Consider the following 23,223-nt stretch of genomic DNA (forward strand, 5'->3'; position numbering starts at 1 on the left):
ACTTCTACTTCTTGTTAGTATTCCTCTATTCAACTTCGATTCAACTTCGATTCATCATCGATTCATCATCTTTCATCTATACATACCAGAAGTCATTCACAAAAACGATTGATGTATTAAATGATTGGAAAGATCCTCTTTCTTGCTTTGAAAAGAAAAAGAACTACTAAAACGTGTTATATGTGATACCACTGCCAGCTCACAAGATCCGAGTATAACTTGAAGTAAACTTGTTTTTATTCCAACGTCAAGTTTAACGAACTTTTTTCTGTCTTGTTGTTTTGTTTTGTTTTGTGGAAATTCCCCTGGGAAAAAAAAAAACTGGTGTATGGGTGTTTTTCTGGCTAGACGTGTCAGTCTCCACCATCGACCTTGGGCCTTTGGTGCTCTGGTAACTGCTGGTGGGCTTACTGGTAGAGCTGTTGGTAGACTTACTGGTGGGCTTACTGGTAGACTATTCGAGCCGGTGTATGCTGCATGTAGTCGGTGTTTACTAGTTAGACGAGCACGAGTTCATACTCTGTTTTAGTCTTTCTGGTCTTCTAATCTTCTCTGCTATTTTGCAACCACGAATACATGCTGCAATACTAGTGCCAGGTTGTGTTAACAGAAGTGGCAGTTGTGTTAGCAAATTGTGATAGCAGAAGCCCAGTTGTGTTAACAACGACACGCTTATCCATGTATTTACAATTCCATTAGCTGTACGGCTACAAATACTACTGGATGACTACAGATATTACTGGATGGCTACAATTATTACTGGATGGCTACAATTATTACTGGATGGCTACAATTATTACTGGATGACTACAATTATTACTTTACAAATATTACTGGATGGACTAACTGATGGACTACATACTACTTGACGGACTAACTACTGTACGAACTACTTTATAGAATTGTATAGAATAGAGAATTGTAAATTAAGAATATAGAATATTATACCGTACAGACTACACTACTATACTATCACAATTAACGTTTATACAACCACTCCAGACTTCAATAATGCTTACTGTGGGTTATAGCTATATTACGGTATGGTCTTACACCCGCACACCAGCATTTTGAATATCCAACAGTAACTCATGGATTATGGGGATAGTGCTATTGAGTGGATGTACTATTGAGTGGATGTACTATTAAGTGGATGTACTATTAAGTGTATTGTATTAACCAGTTGGTTATGGTATCAATTGGGGTACTAATTGGGGTATTATAGTGTAATTGTCGGAAATACCATTTTGTTGAAAATTGAAAGAAATTAGCAGAATCTCTACAGAAGTTGACTAAATACTCATACAAACCATGGATGATAACAAAATTTTCATAAATAATGAACTTTCTATATATTTTGTAAAGTTTCCAATAGAAACTGTAAGCCCAACTTAGCAAATTCAGTCATATTAAAAGAACGATCATTACTTCCAGTACTTCTACTACAAGAAACTTCACCATTTGGACCGTTTAATCCAAGGTAAACCGTACCAACTTTACTATTCTGGGATCCTTCATGATTCTCTAGATGTAGATCCGTAGAAGGACCAGCAAATCCAGTTTCAGATAATACATAAGTCGATCCTAATTCATACTTTGTTGTTCGAGCCAATTTCAATGCAACCAGTTCAGATGGTCCCATATAATCACTAATCTCTTCTTCTGTCCATCCACTTACTTTCAATCTCTGCTTCAAAGAGTAAACTAGTTTCCCTCCAATATAAAAATTAGATGCTCCTGGTACCGATACCAAGTATGCTGATATTAATCCTCCACATGCTGCCTCACTAATTGCCAATGTTTGATTTTTACTTCGTAAATGAACCGCTATCTTATCCACCAACTGTTTGATCTCATCGTCCGGGAAGCCCATTCTGTATCGTTTTACTTAACTTGTAGGTAAAGATGAAGATGTTTTAGATCATTTTGGTGGTCGTGTCGCCGGTTCAGCTTTTTGTACTCACTGAAAACAGTGGCAATCAAAGCTTCCAACTTATTTCATTTACTCTTAGTAAAGCATTATGGCCGCTAAAACTATTAAGTTCAACGCCGGTAAAGTGCAATACGACGAAGAAACAAAACGCTGTACTCCGTTACCGTTCAAAGGAGTAGTTTCAATTAAACCAAACGCTGACGAAGAAGAATTTTACGATTTTACTTGGACTCCAAAATCAAACACTACAAGAAGTTTAGATAAAGATGAATTGTTAATTATACCTGGAGACGTGAGCTTTAAACAAGTTCAGTCTTGTAAAACTGGAAGAGTGTTTGCTCTAACTTTTTTAAGTTCTGGTGCTAAAAACTTATATTGGTTACAAGATATCGGTGATGATGATGAATTAGATAAATTGACAGAAAAGGATAAATCATTGGTTAAATCAGTGGAGGAATTGATCACTCCCAAAGATGATGACGACGAAATTAAAGAAGAAGAACCAATTGAACTAAAGGAGGAACCTAAAGAGTAAGTATCTCTTTGTATAACATCAATTTTTATTTCGACCTTTTCTAATTTTTCTCTGCATATGATGAATATACATTAATCAGTAATACTAACCGTGCTCTAGTAACCCTTCCTTCCCGCTCCACTCCATCTCTGACCTATTGACTCCTCAGTTAGTCGAACAACACTTGGACTCTTTAACTCCCGACCAAATCCAATCCCTATACGGCCCCCATCTCCCTCCCACTAGCTCGGTTTCCAAACATGACGTCTTACAAGTGGTCAGAAGCGGCTTCTTCCAACAAACCGCCAACAAACTAAGCGAGCAGTTGCGCGAAAGCAGAGGCGTCGGCTACCTCTTGGCCCAGGCGTTCCACTACGACTACAACGGAGAAGGTATCGATGACTTCTTGAATGGCATTAGAAGAGTTGCCAAAGACGACTAAATAGACAAAATCCGTACACACACTCTCTTTTCATGTATTTGTATCTTTGTAGTGATCACGTGACCGAAAAATGACCTGAGATTTAGCAAAAAAAGATAGAAAAAAGTTTACAGCGGGTAAAAAGACCATTTATTAAAAGATCAGTAAAGAAAACCCTTTAATAGAATTGATATTCTAGTTGTATTATTACCGTTTTGTTGTTGCTCAAGTGTCAGATTAGATCAAGGCAAGGTGGAAAGCTGTTGTTTCTCACTTTTGTCTTACTTTGTCCCGCTTGTCGTTGATTGCTTTGTCTAAAGAAAATTTTTTATAATTTCCCGTTTCCTAGTACCACGAAATAAGATCTATATCTCTTGATTATATCTTGAAGTGGGCTGTCCTTTCATATAGCTAGAGAATACAAATGAATATCTAGTTGATTGTTGCACCTCCTTTCCCTCCTCCCCCACTTTCATTCAACAATAGTGATTCTCAACATCTTAGCTCTTTATTTTATGCATAATGTCATCAGCATCTCCATCTTTGGCATCTCCCTTGGAGTCGACTTCTTCACTACCATCTCCTCGTCCTTCAAGACTTGCAATTGACAAACCTGATGATAATCTGAAAATACCTTCAATTTCAAATAAAGAACTCTTCAATATAAATAAAACAAGCTCGGCAACGACTGAAATATCGACTCCTGACACTCCTACTATGTCTGCCACTTCTACAGATGATTACTTCCCTGATTTACCAAAAGTCGATGATAAAGATTTAAGACATAACCTTCTTGAAAAAGTTAGTGGAATCTTTAGTAAAACTTTATCAAGATCGAGAGGTAACTCAATCACTTCAGTTTCTTCAGATAAACTGTTAAATCTTCCCCCTAATCAAAATAGGAAAACTTCAAATCAATCCAATTTATCCTATACAACCCCTGATATTAACGATAATTCTAATGATGATGCCCAATTTAATGTTAACGATTTATCAAAAACTAACTCTAATACTACTAATGATAATGTTTTAAAATCTCCTCGTGAAATACACCCCTCTTTCAAAATTCCCAATAGTCCAAAACTACGCCAGAAAGAAGTAAGAGAAACTAGCCATGTCTTTTTGGAATATGACCCAATAAATAAACGTAAAGTATTGAATACTTATGAAATATTAAAAGAAATTGGAAGAGGGGAACACGGTAAAGTTAAACTAGCCAGAGATCTTATTGAAGATCAATTAGTTGCAATCAAAATTGTTAATCGAAAATCAAAAAAGGATCGTCCTGCTTTGAGAATGAGAAGATCTTCTAAAGTACAGGCCCCCGGTAACGATTATGAAACAAAAATTAAAAGAGAAATTGCTATAATGAAAAAATGTAATCATAAACATATTGTTAGATTGAAAGAAGTCTTGGATGATTTGAATTCATATAAAATTTATTTAGTTCTTGAATATCTTGAGAAAGGTGAAATCCATTGGAAAAAACAACGCTTTTCAAATCATTCGGATGATGATAATTCGTTTAATAATTATGTGGATTTACCTTGCTGTGGCTCAAATGGCCAAAGAAGATATACAATTGATGATGAGGATAATGATTTATTATCAAATGAATTCTCTCCCAATTTAACTTTTAAACAATCAAGAAAAGTATTTCGTGACGTTTTATTAGGTTTGGAATACTTACATATGCAAGGAATTGTTCATCGGGATATAAAACCAGCTAATTTATTAGTTAATTCAGAAAATGTGGTTAAAATTAGTGATTTCGGAGTTTCTTTTGCTTCTTCCTTAAATACAAATGATGAAGGTAAGTTAGTAAATGAAATGGAATTAGCAAAAACGGCTGGTACCCCTGCTTTTTTCGCTCCTGAATTATGTCAAACTAATTTTTCTTCCAATAGCTCAAATTCAGTATCCGCATCTTCTTTAGAGATTTTGAAAAATGAACATTTATCTTTAACCAAAATCTTACCTAAAATTAATCATAAAATTGATATTTGGGCTCTAGGTGTTACATTTTATTGCTTGTTATTTGGTAAAGTCCCTTTCAATGCCGATTCTGAATATGCCTTATTTCAAGTTATCGTAAATGAAAAATTGGAATTCCCTAAAGATAGATTTTCTTTTAATTCACTCACTGAAGTAAGTGAAGTTGAATTCGAATTAGCAAAAGATTTATTAACAAAACTACTTGATAAAGATGCAACTACTAGAATTGATATTCCAGACATTAAAAATCATCCTTTTGTCTTAATGGATCTAGAAGAAGATTTAGATCTGTTGAATGAATTATTTTTCTTGAATGATACTAATGGTGGGAATTTACTCAATGAAGATGCCGTTTCCAAAATTGATTTAACTAGTGGTGGAGATATTGTTCTGCAAAGCGAAATAGATAATGCTGTAGTTGGGGTCGGTAGTAAAATCAAAAAAAGTATTGTCGAAGCTATAAAATCAAAAGATAGTAAGGCTATTAAAGATTTTGCCCAACGTATGGAAAACTCTTATAGTTCTTCAAGTGGTGAGGACTCAGCTTATGATTCCAAAAAAAATTCTTATTCTGCTTTACAGAGTGCAAATAGAAGTGAGTATTCTGTCATCCTTTCAGAAGCTTTACAGACTTCAACACCCCCTCGCTCCATCTCACCGGCTGGTCGCCCCAATTTATTCGGGCGTCAAGGATCAAGTAATTTTGATCCATTTACCTCGGCTCCACATGTACCTTCAGGATTATCGTCTCAGCAACACGCTGACAGCCTATCTTCTATCGAATCGCCCCAAGCCCCTAAGGGTCAGAGACCAAGTAATATACTCTTACAAGAGGTTATAGAATCACATAGTCCTGCAACTAGTAGAAGAGGGTCGTCAGCTGGCTTGACAGAAGCTCCACAGATTGAAACCAAACGAAATGTTGGTGGTGATTTATATCTAAAAAACCAGTCAATCGTGGATACTTTTAAAGGAATTCAACAACAGGATGATAAAAGAAGAAGGTCTAGCATTTTTTCAAATGGCTCGATTCCACAGCGTTCGCGTCACTCGTCTATTGCTGGCTCTGATGATCCAACATCTAGCCGTATTCGTGTGATGCCTCCTACGTCACCCCAAAATATTCCTCAAGAAAACCGTTTGAAAGTAAGTGGTCTTGATATCGCGCCCGAAGGCAGACCTCATTCTCTAATATCTTTGCCTTTATCTGAAAGTTTTGCTTCTTTGGATAGTTTCAATGATGAATATCTCACATTTAAATATCATGAGGTAAATTCGAAAAAACAATTCCTGAATAATTTAAAGAAAGATAATGACGTCAGCAATTCAGATCCAAGCTTTCTCACCACAAAAGAACAAAATGATGCCTCAAGTGCTATCAATACAATTAATGAAAAATTTCAAAAATTTGATTTGAACTCGCTGATGAACGCTCGCGGCGTCAAATTCAACATGGAAGGACCATCCACTGATGCAATTGGCCCTAAGAAATTTCAAAAATTTCCAAATTCATATTCATCATCATCTTCATCTGTTTCCAGTAGTGAAAGCGGAAGTGGAAGTGGTAGCGATAGTGAAGATGAAGGGGGAAATTTAACTTTGAAATTTTCTTCAAAAGTAACTCCAAAATCGGGGCCTCCGTTCCTATCTTTGAGCAATAGAGCAAAATCTCATGATTCAAACTTGCCTGACTTGATGAGACACAGTTCAGCACATTATAGTAATGTAAATCCTGTTATATTTCAAGATAATGTTCCTGAATATGCTGATGTACCTGCTTCACTAATGTCAAATGTTCCAAAAGGTAACTCCCAGGCGATGGATCCAACTGTGTCTGTTGTTTCCAGTAATGGTTCAAGTATAACATTGACTCAGGATGGTGCAAAACTCAATACTCAAAGTAATACCAGAAACCCTTCCAATTTGCACACGTCTTCTCCAGTATCCAGAAATAATGCTTTTCAATCAGATGACAAATCAGCCGGTCAAAAATCCAAGGAAATTCCTTCACATAGAAAGCAAGTATTAGATAAAGCCAATATTAGGCAGCCGTCTCCGCTTGTCAATAATGCACCACAGTCTGCTATAGCAACGACGAATTCTCATTTGATTCCTTCAATATCAAAAGATAAAATTAGAGACAACTTGTTTAATAATCATTATAATAATCATTATAAGAAGGATCCGGTAAAATATCCGTTCCCCAAAGCTCATCACTTAGATAATGACAAGGAAACGGTCATGAAGCAATCGGCTCGCGAGGATGGTATCAACAGACCCGCATATTATCGCTCAAATTCTGTTACGGTTGGTTTGATTCAACGTAATAACGATAGCTTTGGGAGTGATGATGACGACCAAACATAGAGCCTGCCTACATAAGCATACGTGTGAATTAGTAATATTGTAATAGTATAGACCTTTCTCTACAAAATTCTGATTAAGTCGAAAACGTAGCATGTATTGTTGTATATAAAGAACTCAAAACCATAGAAAATAAACCTTAAGAGTGATTCAAGCCATAAACTTCGAACCAGTTGCTTTTTTGGAACTTTAATCTTGTGGTGTCAAAATTTAGACTTGTAATAACTCTGTAATAAAAATTCCTAATTATCAACAGACAAACGGAAACTAATTGACATATGAAAATTGAAATGAAAAAGAAATAAAAATAGTAATAGGAAACCCAAATTAAAGTCAATGTAGAAATAAAATATCAACGTATAAAACGTAAGAATAGATTCATAAAATCAATAATAATAAAAAAATAAGACAAATAGCCTTAGAACAATCTGAGGAATATTTACATAAAATAAGTGTAAGAGGAAAAACTTAAGAGCAACCGGTATATCGAAATTAAAGTAATTCGATTTTTTTCTTTAAAACAGAAAGTCTATTGCCAATACTGACGATGAATTTTTCAACCATTGCTCTGTCATCATCGTCCAATTTTTCTTCGTCTGAAGAGCTGTCGTCCAAAAGAGCTTCCAACATCCAAATAGCAGTACTATAAGCTAATTCACAGCCTTTTAAATCTTCCTTAACCAATTCATTAACGGCTGCATTCCTGGATATTTCTAAAGCACGATCAAAAATTAATTTTTCAGCAATTACTCCAGAGTTCTCTAAGCTTTGATTATTTTTGATCCATGAAGAATTAGAAGATGGCGAAAATCCCGAGGTATTCGCTTCTTTGCTGATTGTATGATCAGCTTCTTGTAGTCTCAATCTAATAAATTCAGCTTTTTCTAAGCATTCATTGAACTTTTCTCTAATCCATTGAACAAGCTCATTAATTTTAGGAATACTATTAGAATGTTTCATTAAAGCCTGAGAAGCTGGGTTTTCACCACTAGTTTCCATTTGCGCTTTATTCTCAAATTGATCATACCACCATTCACTAGCCACAGCCATCCCTCTAGCTAACAATGATAAAGTTTTAACATATAAAACAACACCTTCTTCACTAATGGCTTTTACCATTTTAGGAGGTAAAATATCATTTTGATGAAGTATATCATCATCCACTCCATCTGAAGATGGGGGTGAAGGGATTAATTGGCTGAACTTAACATCAGCAAACAAATTAACAGCATGTGCCTTCGTAGCCAACGATTCTAATGTATTTAAGACTTGCATATCGGGAGATAATACAGGTTGAGGTGAAGGCAGTTTTGACGACGAAGCATTTGCAATAGTTGTAGAAGTTGGTAAATTTAACTTATTTAAAAGCAAGTTATTTTCAAAATTCGGACTTGTCATGACAGTTGTATAATTTTGGTTATTATCTTTAGATGAAAGCACCAATTTATCATTGGTAGTATCTATGAGATTATCAGTCGCATGTGTATTAGCATTAGCACCAAATAATCTATTTGAAGCCAAACCAATAGCTTTTGTCAAAGCATTAGTTGGTGAAATTGAAATTGATATTCTTCTATCTTGAAAACTCCCTCTTCTTTGACTTTCAGCAGAATTAGACCTCATCGAAGATGATCTTCTGAATAAAGGATTCAATGGAGGCTTTTGTACCTGTTGATTATCAATACTTGAAGGTTGTCTACCTTGTATGTTATCTTTTGAATCATGTATAGATTTACCTTGCAGATTACGACGTGGATTAATAGCAACAGCACCACTACCTGCGCTTTGTAATTCATCAGCAATTGCATTAACTTCAACCACCCTTTTTTCAACAACAACATAATCTTTTTCTAAAACCAATTCGTCTTTATTACGACCTGATCTCTGTTTATTGTTATGAATAGATTCATTAATTGATTCAGGATCAGGACTATTTTTATTAATGATTTTTTTGATTTCTTCATCTCTTGAAGAAGACGAAGTATATTTTGGAATTGGAATATTATCCTTATGTTTATTAGTTGCTGATCGAGGGCTTGTATCATCATCATTATGAGATTGGATTTTAGCAGGAGTCATTGGACCAATTGGTTGTAACGGCTTTGATCTTTCAGAAGGTTTAATTGGTGAAATATATTCACTAATGAATAAGTTTTCATCCATTTCCGACGTTTCGAGAGGTTCATCATTACTCTCCAAATCACAAGTGATTAAAGGATCATTAAAAAATTCATGGAAAGAGATTCTTTCAGTTGGATTATATTTTAATAAAGATCTAATCAAACGTTTACAAGATTCAGGAACTTTTGCCGAAGCAGAGAATTTTATACGGTCTTCAGCTTTTTCAATATTTGCCAATAATTCAATATGATTAGCAGCTTTAAAAGGGGGTCTACCGCAAGTCATTTCATAAAGTACTGCACCGACCGACCACAAATCAGCTTTGGCATTATATTTTTCATATCTTAAAATTTCTGGAGCCATATAAAGAGGAGAACCACACAAGGTTTCAGCCATTGAAGTTGAAGGTAAGAAACGGGCAAAACCAAAATCGGCAATTTTCAAGATTGGTAATTCCCATAAACCAACGTATTGACCTTTTTCAAAATCTGATTTTGAATGAACTGGAGGACATAATAATAAATTTTGAGGTTTAATATCACGATGAACCAAACTTTTACTTCTTAAAAATTCCAAAGCCGAACTCAATTGTTTTAAGAAATGAAGAACCAAAGTTTCATTCAAACCATGTGAGCCTTCAGGAGAAGGATATCTTTCTAATAAAGAAGATATAACTGGATGAGTCTTGATGAGCTGATCTCTTTTTCTTATAAAATATGATAAATCCCCCATGGAACAATAATCCATAACCAAATGGAAATGAGATTTTGATTGATTATAATCTAATAATCCCACAATATGAGGATGTTTCATAGTTTTCAAGATTGAGATTTCAATTTCTAAATTAGCAATCAATTTTTTCGATTTCAATTTAGATCTCACCACTGATTTAATGGCAACTGAAGCATGGGTTTTGTTATTGATACATTTATAAACTGTGGCAAAAGATCCTTTACCGATTTCTTGACCAACAGTATAAATACCAATCTCTTTACTTTCCCCATCAGATGAAGAAGACCGATGGGACTTCGAGGAAGTATGAGAGGCTGCAGACATCATTAGCCAGGTTTAATTGAGTGATGTTGCTGCTGATCTAAAGAAAACTAGTAGTTAAAGAAAAAGGGAACACTCTGATTTAAAACTGATAGCGCGAAAGACTTTAATAGTTCCTTTAACAAAACAATAACAGTTCAAACAAAAAAAAAAAAAAAAAAAAGACTGCGGTGTGGAGACTATCAGTAGGGCCTTCGATAAGGGGAGGGGGAGACAAAGAGTAATAGATAGACTAAAACTAGCCGCGTATAGAGTAACAAATGTTTCTTTAGAGGAAAATGGATGAGAAAATAAGCTGCCCAAGGTTGGATGGTAGTTGGAGCAAGGTATTGATACTAGAGCAACTTCAATCTTATACGATGTACGATAAACCAAAAGAGCCCTTATAAAAGATTAGGGGATAGGACAATAGTAGGACCAATAATCGAGTTAGCGTAAATAGACGGGCGCTCTTTTGATTTGAGGGTTGTCAAGTTGGAACCAGAGTCTCAATACTAAATGGGTAAAATGAAAAGGTGATACTAACAAGCGATAACTCCCCCCATATAATAAGCGCGTAATATCTGATAGGTAACTTTCACGTACTTGACTCGAGGTGGTATTTGTTGAGCAGTGATTCAATTGACTTCTTATATGAATCAACTTCTTATACAAACCTATTTATGAATCAACTTCACAGCAAGGATAATAACCGCTTAGAGGTTATCAACGGATGAGTGGGTGTTTTTTTTTTCCTGTTATATCGATTGGTATTTGGTTCTCTTTTTTTCCGTTTCTTAGAGTAAAACAGCTGGAGATTCAGATGAGATTGGGTGGTTTAGACCAGTGAAGATACCTTTGATCCCTCAAGTAAAGCAGCTGAGAGAGGGAATACAAAGAAAAGATTAGTAATGGAAAGAAAGAAAAGAAGTGTGTGTTTTGTAAAAAGAGTCACTTATTAGTGATGATTCATCATATTGTGACTGATCACATTCACTGTGCTTATCGATAAGCGCCTAAAAGGACAAACGTAGCCGCCCACACCACACATACCCGTACACCACACAGCACGTGACCACAGTCAGGTGACCGTTCATCCCTTGATAGCCGATTCAAGTATTGATTCTACAGGCCACCGAGACTTACTCGGTATAGAAGCTGGCACGTCGTATAAAGAGAAGCTGTCTGGCTGTTCAAGTGAGTCGGCTAGTCAGCTGTTCAGTTAAGTAGTGAGTTTTCGTGAGTTTAAGTAGTTGCCAACAGCTTAAGTAGTTGCCAACAGTTTAAGTAGTTGCCAACAGTTTAAGTAGTTGCCAACAGTTCAAGTAGGTTCAGCTGGTTCAAGTAGGCTCAGCTGGTTCAAGTAGGTTCAGCTGGTTCAAGTAGTTGACAACTGAGTTTAGGTTAGCCTGCCCAATAGAGTAACGATCCTTCAAGTAAACTCAGGACTGTTTGGGCAGAAATTTGCAGCCATGAAAACAGCCGGGAAAACAGAATTGGCCGTATCATTACAAACAGCACTTAGCACTATCACTCTAATACATCTACCCTATAGATGTAGTTGTTGGGTTTACTGTGAAACCACAGTTAAACAAAGTCTCAGAGACTATAAACCGAAATCACGTGACCAAGATTTTCTCTTCTCATATGTACGGGTCTGGTTTTTATGGGTTGCTATTGTCTGAGAAGAAAAATAGTGTCAAAATAGCGTCACCTGAAAGATCTCTTAAAAAATAGACGCTTGGTTAGTCTTTATTAGATGAATGATCTTATATTACTTTCTTATTTGAATACTAACTACTAAATATATCAATTGGCATTCCACGGATACAAGTAAAAGAATTGACAGGAAACTGATAAACAAAATAATATGTTTGAATCGATTGTTGCTAATCTTTTGAATAGAGTATTAGGATCTTATATAGAGAATTTTGATCCTAAACAATTGAATATTGGTATATGGAGTGGTGATGTCAAACTAAAGAACTTGAGATTGAAAAAGGAATCGCTAGATAAATTTAAATTGCCGCTAGATGTTAAGTTTGGTCACTTGGGAGAATTGACCTTACAAATACCATGGTCGAATTTAAAATCCAAACCAGTTAAGATCATTATTGAAGATGTTTATGTTTTAGCATCCCCGATTGTTTTACAAGACTATGATATTGAAGATGAAAAAAAGAGAGACTTGCAATTAAAGAAACAAAAATTAGATGATTTAGAAAATTTATTAAGTGCTACTGGGCAAAATCAACAATTAACTTCTGAATCTTCTAATAATGAATCTTTCACTGAAAGCTTGATTACTAAAATTATTGATAATTTACAAGTTACTATTAAAAATATCCATGTAAGATATGAAGATGATTCTATATTAACCGAAGATGCCTACTCAATCGGTTTAACCTTGAATGAGTTATCTGCTGTTTCAACTGATCAAGGTTGGACCCCTAGTTTCATTTCAATCACTCAAAAATTTTCAAGAAAATTATTACTATTGAAAAAACTTTGTTGTTATATGAATACTGATTCAAATTCAGTTTTTTCAAATGATCCTGATGAATTATTGAAAAATTTAAAAGATTCAATGAATTCAGATAATGTTCAATACTTATTGAAACCAGTTTCCGGTGAAGGTAGATTAACTGTTAATAAAGCCGGTACCACGGAATCATCTCCCCATGTTAAAGCAGAATTATTTTTCGATGAATTTGGTATAGATTTGGATTCTCAACAATATAGAGATATCCTATGGACCGCTTCTAAATTTCATTGGTTTATCAAGACTCAAAAATTTAGAAAATTCAGACCAAAAAATTCAGTACAAGATGATCCAAAAGGTTGGTTTAAATACACTGCTAAATCTATCCTAGATGAAATTCATGAGAAAAATTATAAATGGAGTTGGGCCTATTTTGCTAAAAGAAGAGATCAAAGGAAAGCCTATGTCAATTTATGGAAATTAATCTTAACGAAGAAATTATCTCCTGAGCAACAAAAAGATTTCGATGATTTGGAGACTGAATTACCTTTTGAAGATATTAAATTTTATAGATCTTTGGCAAGAGGTGAAGTCCGTAAACAAAACCTAATTACTTCTTCAACTACTGCATCTTCTGATACATCAAATTCTCAATCAGCTCAAGCTGCAAATAAAAATACTGGTTGGTTCTCAGGCTGGTGGGGTGGTGCAGACAACTCTACATCCACTAATATTGAAGATGCTAAAATAAATGACTCTTCTTTAAACGATGAGGAATTGAAATTAACCGAAGAACAAAGAAAAGCTTTGTATGATGCTATTGAATACGATGATACTCGTGATTTGACAGAAGCTATTGATATACCTCGTGATCGGAATAAATTTGAAGTTTTTGCAAATTTGAGAAGAGGTGGTATTAGTATAAGAAGAGATAAACACTCATCGAATTTGGCTGAAGTTGTATTTGAAGGCTGTACGACTCAAATCTACCAAAGACCAGACTCGTTATTAGCAAACTTTCAATTGCAAGAATTTAGAGTTGAAGATGGTACTAAAACTACTTTATATAAGCACATTGTTAGTGTTAAACAACTTCATACGCACACTCCTCCTCCAGGTGAAACCCCATCTGAAGTTACCCAATCTGCAAAAGATGATCCATTCTTTAAAATTTCGTTTGAACAAAACCCACTCGATGGTAGTGCTGATTCTATACTTTTGGCTAAATTGAAATCAATGACTATATTTTATAATCCAAATTTTGTTGAAGAAGTTTTTAAATTTTTTAAGCCTCCCAAGGTTCACCTTGACACCGTTGGTGCTATTATGAATGCTGCTGAAGCAACCATGGAAGGCATTACTTCACAGACTAGAATAGGTTTACAATATGCTTTAGAAGAACATAAAACCGTTAACGTGAAACTCGACTTGCAAGCTCCATTGATTATCTTGCCACTTGATCCAACTAGTTGGAAATCTCCTGTTGCCGTCATTGATGCTGGTCATATTAGTGTAATTAGCGATTTGGTAGATAAATCAACTTTTGAAGAAATTAAGGGTAAAGAGAGTTATACAAACGAGGATTGGAATAGATTAAACACTTTAATGTATGACCGTTTCAATGTTCACTTACAAGATGCTCAATTCTTAGTTGGTCCTGATATTAAAAGTACCATGGAACAGTTACATGAAGTAAACCAAAAACAATCAGCATTGATTCTCGATAAATTAAATATCAAATTATCCTTGGGAATTTCAATATTGCCAGATGTAACTAGTTTGGCTAGGTTCAAAATCGGTGGTGAAGTTCCCGAAATCAGATTAGCCATTAATGATTTTCAATATAAAACTATTATGCAATTGATTGACGTGCTTATTCCAAATTTTGATGACCTTGACTCGGAAGAATCAAGCGTATTCAATGCTTTTGGTAACCATAATAATGCATCGATCGAAGGAATTGACGACTCAGCCCATAGCATTAATAAACTCGAAGATTCGCCTAAGAAAATATCGTCAGCCAACTCGGAGGCGAATAAACAACATATTTTTGAATTTGACTTGAACGTTGACTTGGTCCATATATCTCTATCGAGATGTATAGATGGTGTCACCTTACAAGCTGAACCTTTTGTTGATCTTGTTGGGGACACTTTAAGATTGAACTTTTTCAAAACTGATAATGACATGCATCTCGACTTATTTTTAACTGATATTAACGTTATTGATAATATAGAGAAGTCTGGCGTACCCGAATTTGAAAAATTAGTCTCTTCAAATAATTTTTATGATGGTAAAGAAACGAAGAGACAAAATAAGGAGTTATTCAAGTTGGACTATCAAAGGACCCAGAGAATTGTGGAATTTAATGGTAAAGAAATCGAAGTTTTCGACCAAGATATTAATTTGGATATTGCTACTGTCAAGTTTGTCATATCAAGGAAATCTTTATTAAGTATCTTGAATTTTGTTTTGAATACATTCACCGACCCTAATGCAGAGGCCACTCCTGCTGACGAATTGAAGCATAACGATGCAACTAATGATGAAGTGAGTCCTCAAAAAATCAATGTTGACGTGAATCTAGAGAGTATAATTATGGTTTTAAATGAGGATGGTATAAAATTAGCGACTCTTCAGTTAAGCACAGCCAATATAAATGTTTTCTTAGTTCCTGAAGAAATGGAAGTCAAAGGTAAACTTGGCGCATTGAGTCTTCATGATGAATCAAATGAAGGTTCCCCAAGGGATTCGATATTGAGAAACTTGATAAGTATTGATGGTGACAATTTGGCAGAGTTTACTTACAAGACCTTTGATAACGAAACAAATACCGAACCTTTTAACACCCTCATCGAATTCAAAACGGGTTCTACGACTGTTAATTTTGTGGAAGATGCTTTAAGTAAAATTTTCAATTATTTGAGTCAATTTCAAAGAATGAAGGCCATTTACGATAAAGCGAGAGATGCAGCAATTAATCAAGCCGCTCAAATCGATTATGTCAATAAAATAAAGTTTGACTTTTTGGTTAAAGCTCCAACGATTATATTTCCTACATTGATTGATGCTACTGAAGAAAAATATGATACTATGACCGCCCACTTGGGTGAACTATATGCTTCCAATGAGTTTATTTCAGATGGCGAGTCGTTCAGAAACGTGATTTCTTCTGGTCTCAGAAACATAAGTCTCGCATCTGATTTCAATTTCGCTGATAATATCATACAAAAGTCCGAATTAGTTGATGATTTGGATGTCTCATTTAAGATTGATTATAACGATGAGTATGATCCTACTAAACCTACTTTTGTTGTAGATGGTAGAATGCCGGAACTTGAGATGCACTTAACAGAGTTACAACTTAAATATCTTTTGAAACTCTCGAATGCAATTACCAATGTATTCACACCAAGTGAAAATGAAGATTCTCTTGATGACATAGAGGCTGATGCTGAACATGCTAACGCTGTTGTTAGACATCACACAACTGTAACTTTGGAAAGTTCCCCTTCAAAACCAAAAAGCAAAGTTCCAACGAAGGAAGCGATAGAGATACCCGCAGACCATAAAATGGTAGATATGAAGTTTGTTATTCCAAAATTAGCATTAAAAATTTATAACAGAACTGCTTCGGTTGAAGATTTCAAGAGCAAAATCCTCTCATCGTTTGTTTTGGATCAATTCGATCTTGCATTTGTTATGAATGAAGATTCGCATTTCGTGTCTGACGTTAATGTTAAATCATTTGTGGTTAAAGATGACAGAGAAGGCACCTCTAATCAATTCCCTGAAATAATACCTCTGAATAATCATGATAACAATCAATTCGTATTAAATGCATCAACCAATGGTGAGGCCACCAATAAGAACACAACTGTGATGTTAACTGTGGACAGTCCTAAGACTATATTGGCTCTTGATTACCTATTCGAATTACAAAATTTTGCAAATAAAGGAATGGAATCAGAGACGTCCATTGCAGAAATAGAACACGAAGATAATGATGTTGCAGATCTGATCGAGCTTGATAGTCTCAATGCTGTTGACAATTCAAAAAAATCTGTTACATTGAAAGAATCCAAATCTAAGCAAACACAATCTAACTCCAATCTTGGGTTTTCAATCAATATAATAAACCCGACTGTCATTTTATTGGCTGATGCATCAAATGCTGCTACTGAGGCGATAGTTTTCAGAATTGAGCATGTTTTACTCACTAGCCAAAACGTATTATCTCTCGCCGCGAATAATATTGGAATGTTTTTGTCTGTTATGGATTCTTTTGATGATAAGAGATTAAGAATTATTGATGACTTTTCTATATCTTTCGCCCATGACTCAAAGGGTTCAACTGCTAATAAGTTCTTGACGAACATTCAGCTCTCGATAGAGCCATTATTGGTTAGGGTCTCGTTAAGAGATATACGTCTAGCATTAGCCATTTTCAATAGAGCTACCGAGTTATATAATGAAGCCCAAGGTAATTTAACATCGACTGAAGAAGATGATTATAATTTTTCTGAAGATTTTAAGAGAAGGTTGTCTCATTACGCTCCTACTATTAAATCTGCTTTTTCTACTGAGAATCCAACTAAGTTCAAGGATCAGTCAAAAAGCTCACAAGTAATCATCAAAGGAGAGGAATTTTTCGCAAGCTTTGGTGGTGTTAGATTTGTTTTAATAGGTGATGTTCACGAATTGCCTGTGCTTGATATGAGTGTGAAAGCATTTGAAGCAAGAGCTATTAATTGGTCCACCGACTTAAGTGCAGAAACTCACATCGAATCTTACGTTAACATTTATAACTACTCCAGATCTTCCTGGGAACCGCTATTTGAACCATGGCCATTGGCCGTATATGCATCAAAGCAAACAAATCCCTCGCCTAGTATTATGATAGACTTTGTCTCTCGAGAACTTGCACAGATATCAGTGTCTTCTAGATCTATTGCTTTATTGTCGCAAGTTTTTTCATCTATTACGAGCGGTGATTTGCTTAAATCCAGAGAAGAAGCTACACCCTATCGTATTCTTAATGAAACAGGGTATGAACTAGAAGTTTGGATTGACCGTAATGACGAAAGCAACAATAGTAAAACTAAGATTCAAAATGGCGAGGAAATTCCATGGGCATTTGAAGATTGGAGAAAAATTCGTGAAAATTTAGATACTGATAATAAAGTTGATGTCCTTGGATTGTCTTTGGTGGGCTCAAATTACGATGCAATAGGAGGAGTTTCTGCTACCAGTGAAGGCGAAGAAATAATTATGCTCTACCCACCAGTAAATGGTGTGCACAATCGGTTATCATGTGATATAAAATTGGGTGAAGACAATGTCAAAACAATCTGGTTGAGATCTACAGTTGTAATTGATAATGATGTGGATTTCCCTATTTCAATTGAGATGCTCTCAGAAAACGGAAATAGCTCGAATAAATTGACAATTCCATCAAATAAGAAAATGGCTTTGCCAATAGATAGTGTTTATCCCGATCATTTGAGGATAAAACCTTCAATAGAGACACCCTACAGCTGGTCCGATAATCTTGTTCATTGGAAAGATGTATTGAACGGAGGGGTCTCTTTGAAATGCTCAGCTTCAGACAAGAACGACAAATCAGCTTACTATTTCCAGGCTGAAGCCACTTATGATAAAGAAGAGCCTTTAGCCAAAATATACCCTCATATGACTTTGGTTATTTCTGCCCCAGTCGAAATTGAAAACTTACTTCCGTTTGATCTTGCTTATAGGCTTTATGATAAGAGTGCTAAGAAGGACTGGAGTGGTATTGTTGAAAAGGGCGTAAACACTCATGTGCATGTTGTGAGCTTAGAGAGTTTACTTCTACTTAGTGTTGAACCAAAAAGTCTGGGATATAATAAATCGGAATTTGCTATTATCAACACTAATAAAAAAAGTGATTTTAAAAGAGAAAAAAGCATGACTATCAGACTTGAAGATGGCCAAGTGTTGAAATTGAAAATACATTATCCTAGAAAACAGGCAGATTCCACAGGTTTGAAAGTTGTTATATATTCCCCATATGTGATTCTCAACAGGAGTGGTCAAGACCTCACTGTTAGCGAGAAGGGAAATCGAATGCTCTCCATTGGAAAGAAGTCAGCTTTACAGCCAACGATTCCCTCATTGTTTTCTTTTGATAGGGATGATGATAGACAAAACCGTGCTTTAATAAAAATTGGAGACTCCACTTGGACTACTCCAGTAAGTTTTGACGCCATTGGTCAAGCTACTGCAATAAAAGCTCAAGTGAGCGGGAAGCAAACTGAAATGAATGTTGGTATTTTCGTAAATGAAGGTGAAGGAAAATACAATTTGTCTAAGGTTGTTAATGTTGCACCAAGGTATATATTGCGTAATAACCTTGGTGAAAGGTTAGAGGTAATAGAGAATGGTTCTACTAAAAGCTTTGTTATAGAGCCTTCAGAATTGGTTCCATTGTATGGATTACGTCGTTCAGAACAAAAAAGTTTATTGATGAGATTTCCACATTCATCAAAAGGAACTTGGTCCTCACCATATGCGATAGATGATATTGGTCAAATATTTTTGAAAGTCTATAAAGAGAACGTTGGTCAAGTATTGCTTAAAATTAATATTCTCACTGAGAATGGAACTATTTTTATACAAATAGAAAATGCTAATAATAATTGGCCATATTCCATTCGTAACTTTAGTGATAATGAATTTTACATTTACCAAAGCGATCCTAATATAAATGAAAACGGTGATGTTGTGAAACAAGATACTAAATACAAGCCTATTTTCTATAGGATTCCACCAAAGAGTGTCATGCCATATGCTTATGATTATCCGAATGCTGTGATCAAGGAACTAATAATCAGGTCACATGGTCGTGAGAGAGGAGTTAATTTAGCAGAAATAGGAAATTTAAAACCATTTAGATTACCTGGAACTGAAGAAGCCGAGCAAGCTGTTGTGGATCTTAATGTCATTGCAGATGGTCCTACTCAATCCTTAATAATTTCAAATTATGATCCATCTGTTAGTCTATATAAATTGCAAGGAGCAAGCAGATCAAACTCCACTACTAATTTATCCCAGAAGACTTTTGAAGCTACTGAGAACGACGAAAATTACCATACTAAGATTATTACCAGATTTGAAGGTTTCGGAATTTCATTGATAAATTCACGAGGACAAGAGTTATGTTACACTACTTTGAGGGGGTTGGAAATTCGTTACAACGAGTCGGATTTATACCAAAACTTGAGCGTCAAATTAAAATGGATTCAAATTGATAATCAATTATATGGAGGTATTTTCCCTATTGTTATTTATCCTAGTGTGGTTCCAAAGTCTGGAAAAGAGATGAACAATCATCCTTCTTTTTCAGGTTCTATTTGTAAAGTGAAAGATGACTCTCATGGGGTTCTTTTCATCAAATATGCTACCGTTTTACTTCAAGAGATGACTATTGAAATAGATGAGGACTTTTTGTTTGCATTGTTAGATTTTGCTAAAATTCCAGGCGCAAGTTGGAATCTGAAGCATCAAGATAAGTTATGTGATGATGAATTACAATTACCTGAACCCAAAGCGTTGAATGAGAGTTCGGATATATACTTTGAGGCATTGCACTTACAGCCTGCTTTGACTAACTTATCTTTTGTAAGAACAGAAAGAGTTAATATAGAAGATAGACAAACTTCTCAAAATGCATTGATGTTCTTTTTCAACGTTCTTACTATGGCTATTGGTAATATTAACGATGCTCCAATTAAGCTAAATGCATTGTTTATTGAAAATATTAGGGTTCCGATCCCAGTTTTAATTGAGTCTATTCAAACTCACTACGGTCAATCTTTCTTCTATCAAGTTCATAAAATTTTAGGTTCCGCCGATCTCATCGGTAATCCGGTCGGGTTGTTTAACAACATTTCTTCTGGTGTGCTCGATATTTTTTATGAACCTTATCAAGGATTTGTTATCAACGATCGTCCCCAAGAATTGGGAATTAGTATCGCGAAAGGTGGTTTGAGTTTCTTGAAAAAGTCTATTTTCGGGTTCTCCGATTCATTCACCAAAATCACTGGGTCATTGGCAAAAGGGTTAACTGTTGTAACTCTTGATAAGAAATTTCAAGAACGCCGTCGTCTCAACCAACGTCGTAATAAACCAAAACATGCATTATATGGATTCGCATCTGGGGCAAACTCATTTTTTGAATCTGTTTCTTCTGGTGTTACTGGTGTTGCAACTGCTCCAATCGAGGGTGCCAATTCCGGCGGTGCCTCTGGATTTTTCAAGGGTTTAGGAAAAGGTGTTGTTGGCTTACCAACAAAGACTGCAATTGGCTTTTTTGATTTAGCATCTAATGTTAGTGAAGGTATTCGTAACACTACTACTGTTTTCGATGCAGAAGGTTTGGATAAAGTAAGATTACCCCGTTACGTATCCTATGACCAGGTTATAAGGCCTTATTCCCAGAGAGAAGCCCAGGGCCAATTCTGGCTCAAGTCGATCGATGGAGGATCCTACTTTAAAGAACAATACTTGGCTCACTTAGTTTTACCAGGAGAAGAAAATGCTGTTATGATTACTTTTAGAAAGATCATTCTATTCCAAATCAATAGCTTGAAGATCAAATGGCAAATAACATTTGATCAAATCAAAGCTATTTCTATAGAGCCAACGGGTATAAGCATTAGTTTAAAAAAGAGAGAAGGACCATTTATACCAATTCCCGAAAAAAATAATAGAACATTTTTATACAATAAAATTGGAATTGCTGTTCAAGAATTTAATAAGCATTGTCAAGTCATACTATAGTTTCTATAGTCATTTATCATTAGCATGTTTTTGCAAAGTTATCTATATATATACAAGTTATTTAAATTGTTTCGAATGCATGAAATTTTAAATTTTTTTCAGTAGAACGAAGTCTCTTTGGTATTCTAGGAATAAACTCGGGTATACTCTCCTCGTTACAATACTGGAGTTTCAATTTCGGCGTTGAAATATAACCGTCTATAGTTTTGATAAAAAGCTTACCATCGACCACTTCAGAATCCCCCGGCAGTTTCATTGACAAATCATTGCAAGAAGATACTTCTTCAATATCGTATAAAATGACTTTTAAAGATTCTTCGAAAGATCCAGATTTCGAGTACTTTGATACATAGGTATGAACCGATCCCAAAGCATCAAGAAGCCTTTTGATTTGACGTGATGTTGTCAGGGACCAATTGATCTCGCTACTAGACGAAGACATTTTGGATGCAAGTGAATGAGGGTAATTGTTACGAGGTGAATCAATAGGCGGTAAGAATAATTCATTCTCTATAGTTTTCACAAGAAGATCAGCACCTATATTCCCCAATTTTTCTTCCATGGAGGTATAATTATCATCATTTGAAATAGGTATTTCGTCCGATTGACTAACAATATCGCCTCTATCAAATTTTGTAGGATGCAAGGTTTGAACGGTAACCCCTGAAAACAGGTCATCGTTCATAAGAGCATATTGTATGGGTGAAGAACCCGAATACTTGGGTAATAGAGACGGATGAACGTTCAAACCCCCGTATCTTAATGATTTCAAAAATTTGGCAGGAATAAGAATACCATATGATACAGCTATGGCCAAATCGTATTGTTGAGACTCGGATAATCCAAGGATATCACTTGCAGTATCAGCACGATGAATAACCATCGAATGATCTTCGGCATAGTGACCTATTGGTACATCTGTCAAATTTTTCAATTTACGCCCTGATTTCTTCTTACTTCTAGTTATCACGTCAATCGACAGTATTCTATTAGGATTAAGCTTTTGGTAGTCTAATAGTTTACCCAAGGATAAAAGACTGAATCTGTCACTGCCGAAATAGGCTATACGTAATGGTTGTTCAATACTAGATGTCTTTGTAGACATAAGCCTTGGAATTAAGGTTGCACCCTGTTTTGGTACCACTTTAAGTACTGAAAGCAACATTGTTGGGATTTCTACAAACAAAGGATTATTTCAAGTTTCTTATTGAATGTTATGGACTCAGAATCAATCCCACCAACCAAATTTGTGAATCTATTCAATGATGAGGCTGAGATACAAGGCGATGTTCCTGGCAGTTAATTTTGTCGACTACTTCAACAATGTCTTGTTGACTCACACAATTCAAATGATCTTAGCCTGCTATTTATCCAAAGCCGTTTCCTACTTATATACTGAACGAAGTTTTAAACGGAGATCAAGTACCTCGCACGAGAGTTTTTCCACAGTTTTAGCGAGTTTTTCAACTGGAGAAGCATAAACAAAGGACACCTTGTGTAAAATTCAAAAGGAGAAAAAAAGATTAGTTACTTCACATATA

The 23,223-nt window shown here is 35.3% G+C and overlaps 6 protein-coding genes across 6 annotated transcripts; 3 read left to right on the forward strand and 3 right to left on the reverse strand.

Moving 5' to 3' along the window:
• Window positions 1-1,321: 1,321 nt before the first annotated feature.
• Window positions 1,322-1,873, reverse strand: HYPBUDRAFT_137035 (uncharacterized protein; the record flags this gene model as incomplete). Its single annotated transcript, XM_020219624.1, has 1 exon — window positions 1,322-1,873. One exon carries the CDS (start codon window positions 1,871-1,873, stop codon window positions 1,349-1,351), a length of 525 nt encoding a protein of 174 aa, XP_020076670.1. The 3' UTR covers window positions 1,322-1,348.
• A 148-nt stretch (window positions 1,874-2,021) lies between these two features.
• HYPBUDRAFT_147924 (proteasome regulatory particle lid subunit) lies at window positions 2,022-2,889 on the forward strand (the record flags this gene model as incomplete). Its single annotated transcript, XM_020220087.1, has 2 exons — window positions 2,022-2,464; window positions 2,568-2,889. The coding sequence occupies 2 exons, from the start codon at window positions 2,022-2,024 to the stop codon at window positions 2,887-2,889; spliced, it is 765 nt and encodes a 254-aa protein (XP_020076671.1).
• Window positions 2,890-5,011: 2,122 nt separating this feature from the next.
• HYPBUDRAFT_152474 (serine/threonine protein kinase) lies at window positions 5,012-7,393 on the forward strand. The gene has a single exon (XM_020221033.1). The coding sequence runs from the start codon at window positions 5,368-5,370 to the stop codon at window positions 7,228-7,230; it is 1,863 nt and encodes a 620-aa protein (XP_020076672.1). The 5' UTR covers window positions 5,012-5,367; the 3' UTR covers window positions 7,231-7,393.
• A 326-nt stretch (window positions 7,394-7,719) lies between these two features.
• On the reverse strand, window positions 7,720-10,404 carry ATG1 (serine/threonine protein kinase; the record flags this gene model as incomplete). The annotated part of the gene is made up of 3 exons (XM_020218548.1): window positions 7,720-8,583; window positions 8,668-8,927; window positions 8,976-10,404. The coding sequence occupies 3 exons, from the start codon at window positions 10,402-10,404 to the stop codon at window positions 7,720-7,722; spliced, it is 2,553 nt and encodes an 850-aa protein (XP_020076673.1).
• Window positions 10,405-12,241: 1,837 nt separating this feature from the next.
• On the forward strand, window positions 12,242-21,682 carry VPS13 (membrane morphogenesis protein; the record flags this gene model as incomplete). Its single annotated transcript, XM_020218610.1, has 1 exon — window positions 12,242-21,682. Exon 1 carries the CDS (start codon window positions 12,251-12,253, stop codon window positions 21,680-21,682), a length of 9,432 nt encoding a protein of 3,143 aa, XP_020076674.1. The 5' UTR covers window positions 12,242-12,250.
• FMT1 (methionyl-tRNA formyltransferase) lies at window positions 21,671-23,209 on the reverse strand. Its single transcript, XM_020221034.1, has one exon. It carries the CDS (start codon window positions 22,845-22,847, stop codon window positions 21,744-21,746), a length of 1,104 nt encoding a protein of 367 aa, XP_020076675.1. The 5' UTR covers window positions 22,848-23,209; the 3' UTR covers window positions 21,671-21,743.
• Window positions 23,210-23,223: the final 14 nt, after the last annotated feature.

The sequence above is a fragment of the Hyphopichia burtonii genome, assembly GCF_001661395.1.
Source record: "Hyphopichia burtonii NRRL Y-1933 unplaced genomic scaffold HYPBUscaffold_3, whole genome shotgun sequence".
Classification (NCBI taxonomy): Eukaryota; Fungi; Ascomycota; class Pichiomycetes; order Serinales; family Debaryomycetaceae; genus Hyphopichia; species Hyphopichia burtonii.

Coding starts and splice junctions, on each gene's coding strand:
- HYPBUDRAFT_152474 (XM_020221033.1), top strand. CDS start 5,368: ATGGAAAACTCTTATAGTTCTTCAAGTGGTGAGGACTCAGCTTATGAT.
- FMT1 (XM_020221034.1), bottom strand. CDS start 22,847: ATGTTGCTTTCAGTACTTAAAGTGGTACCAAAACAGGGTGCAACCTTA.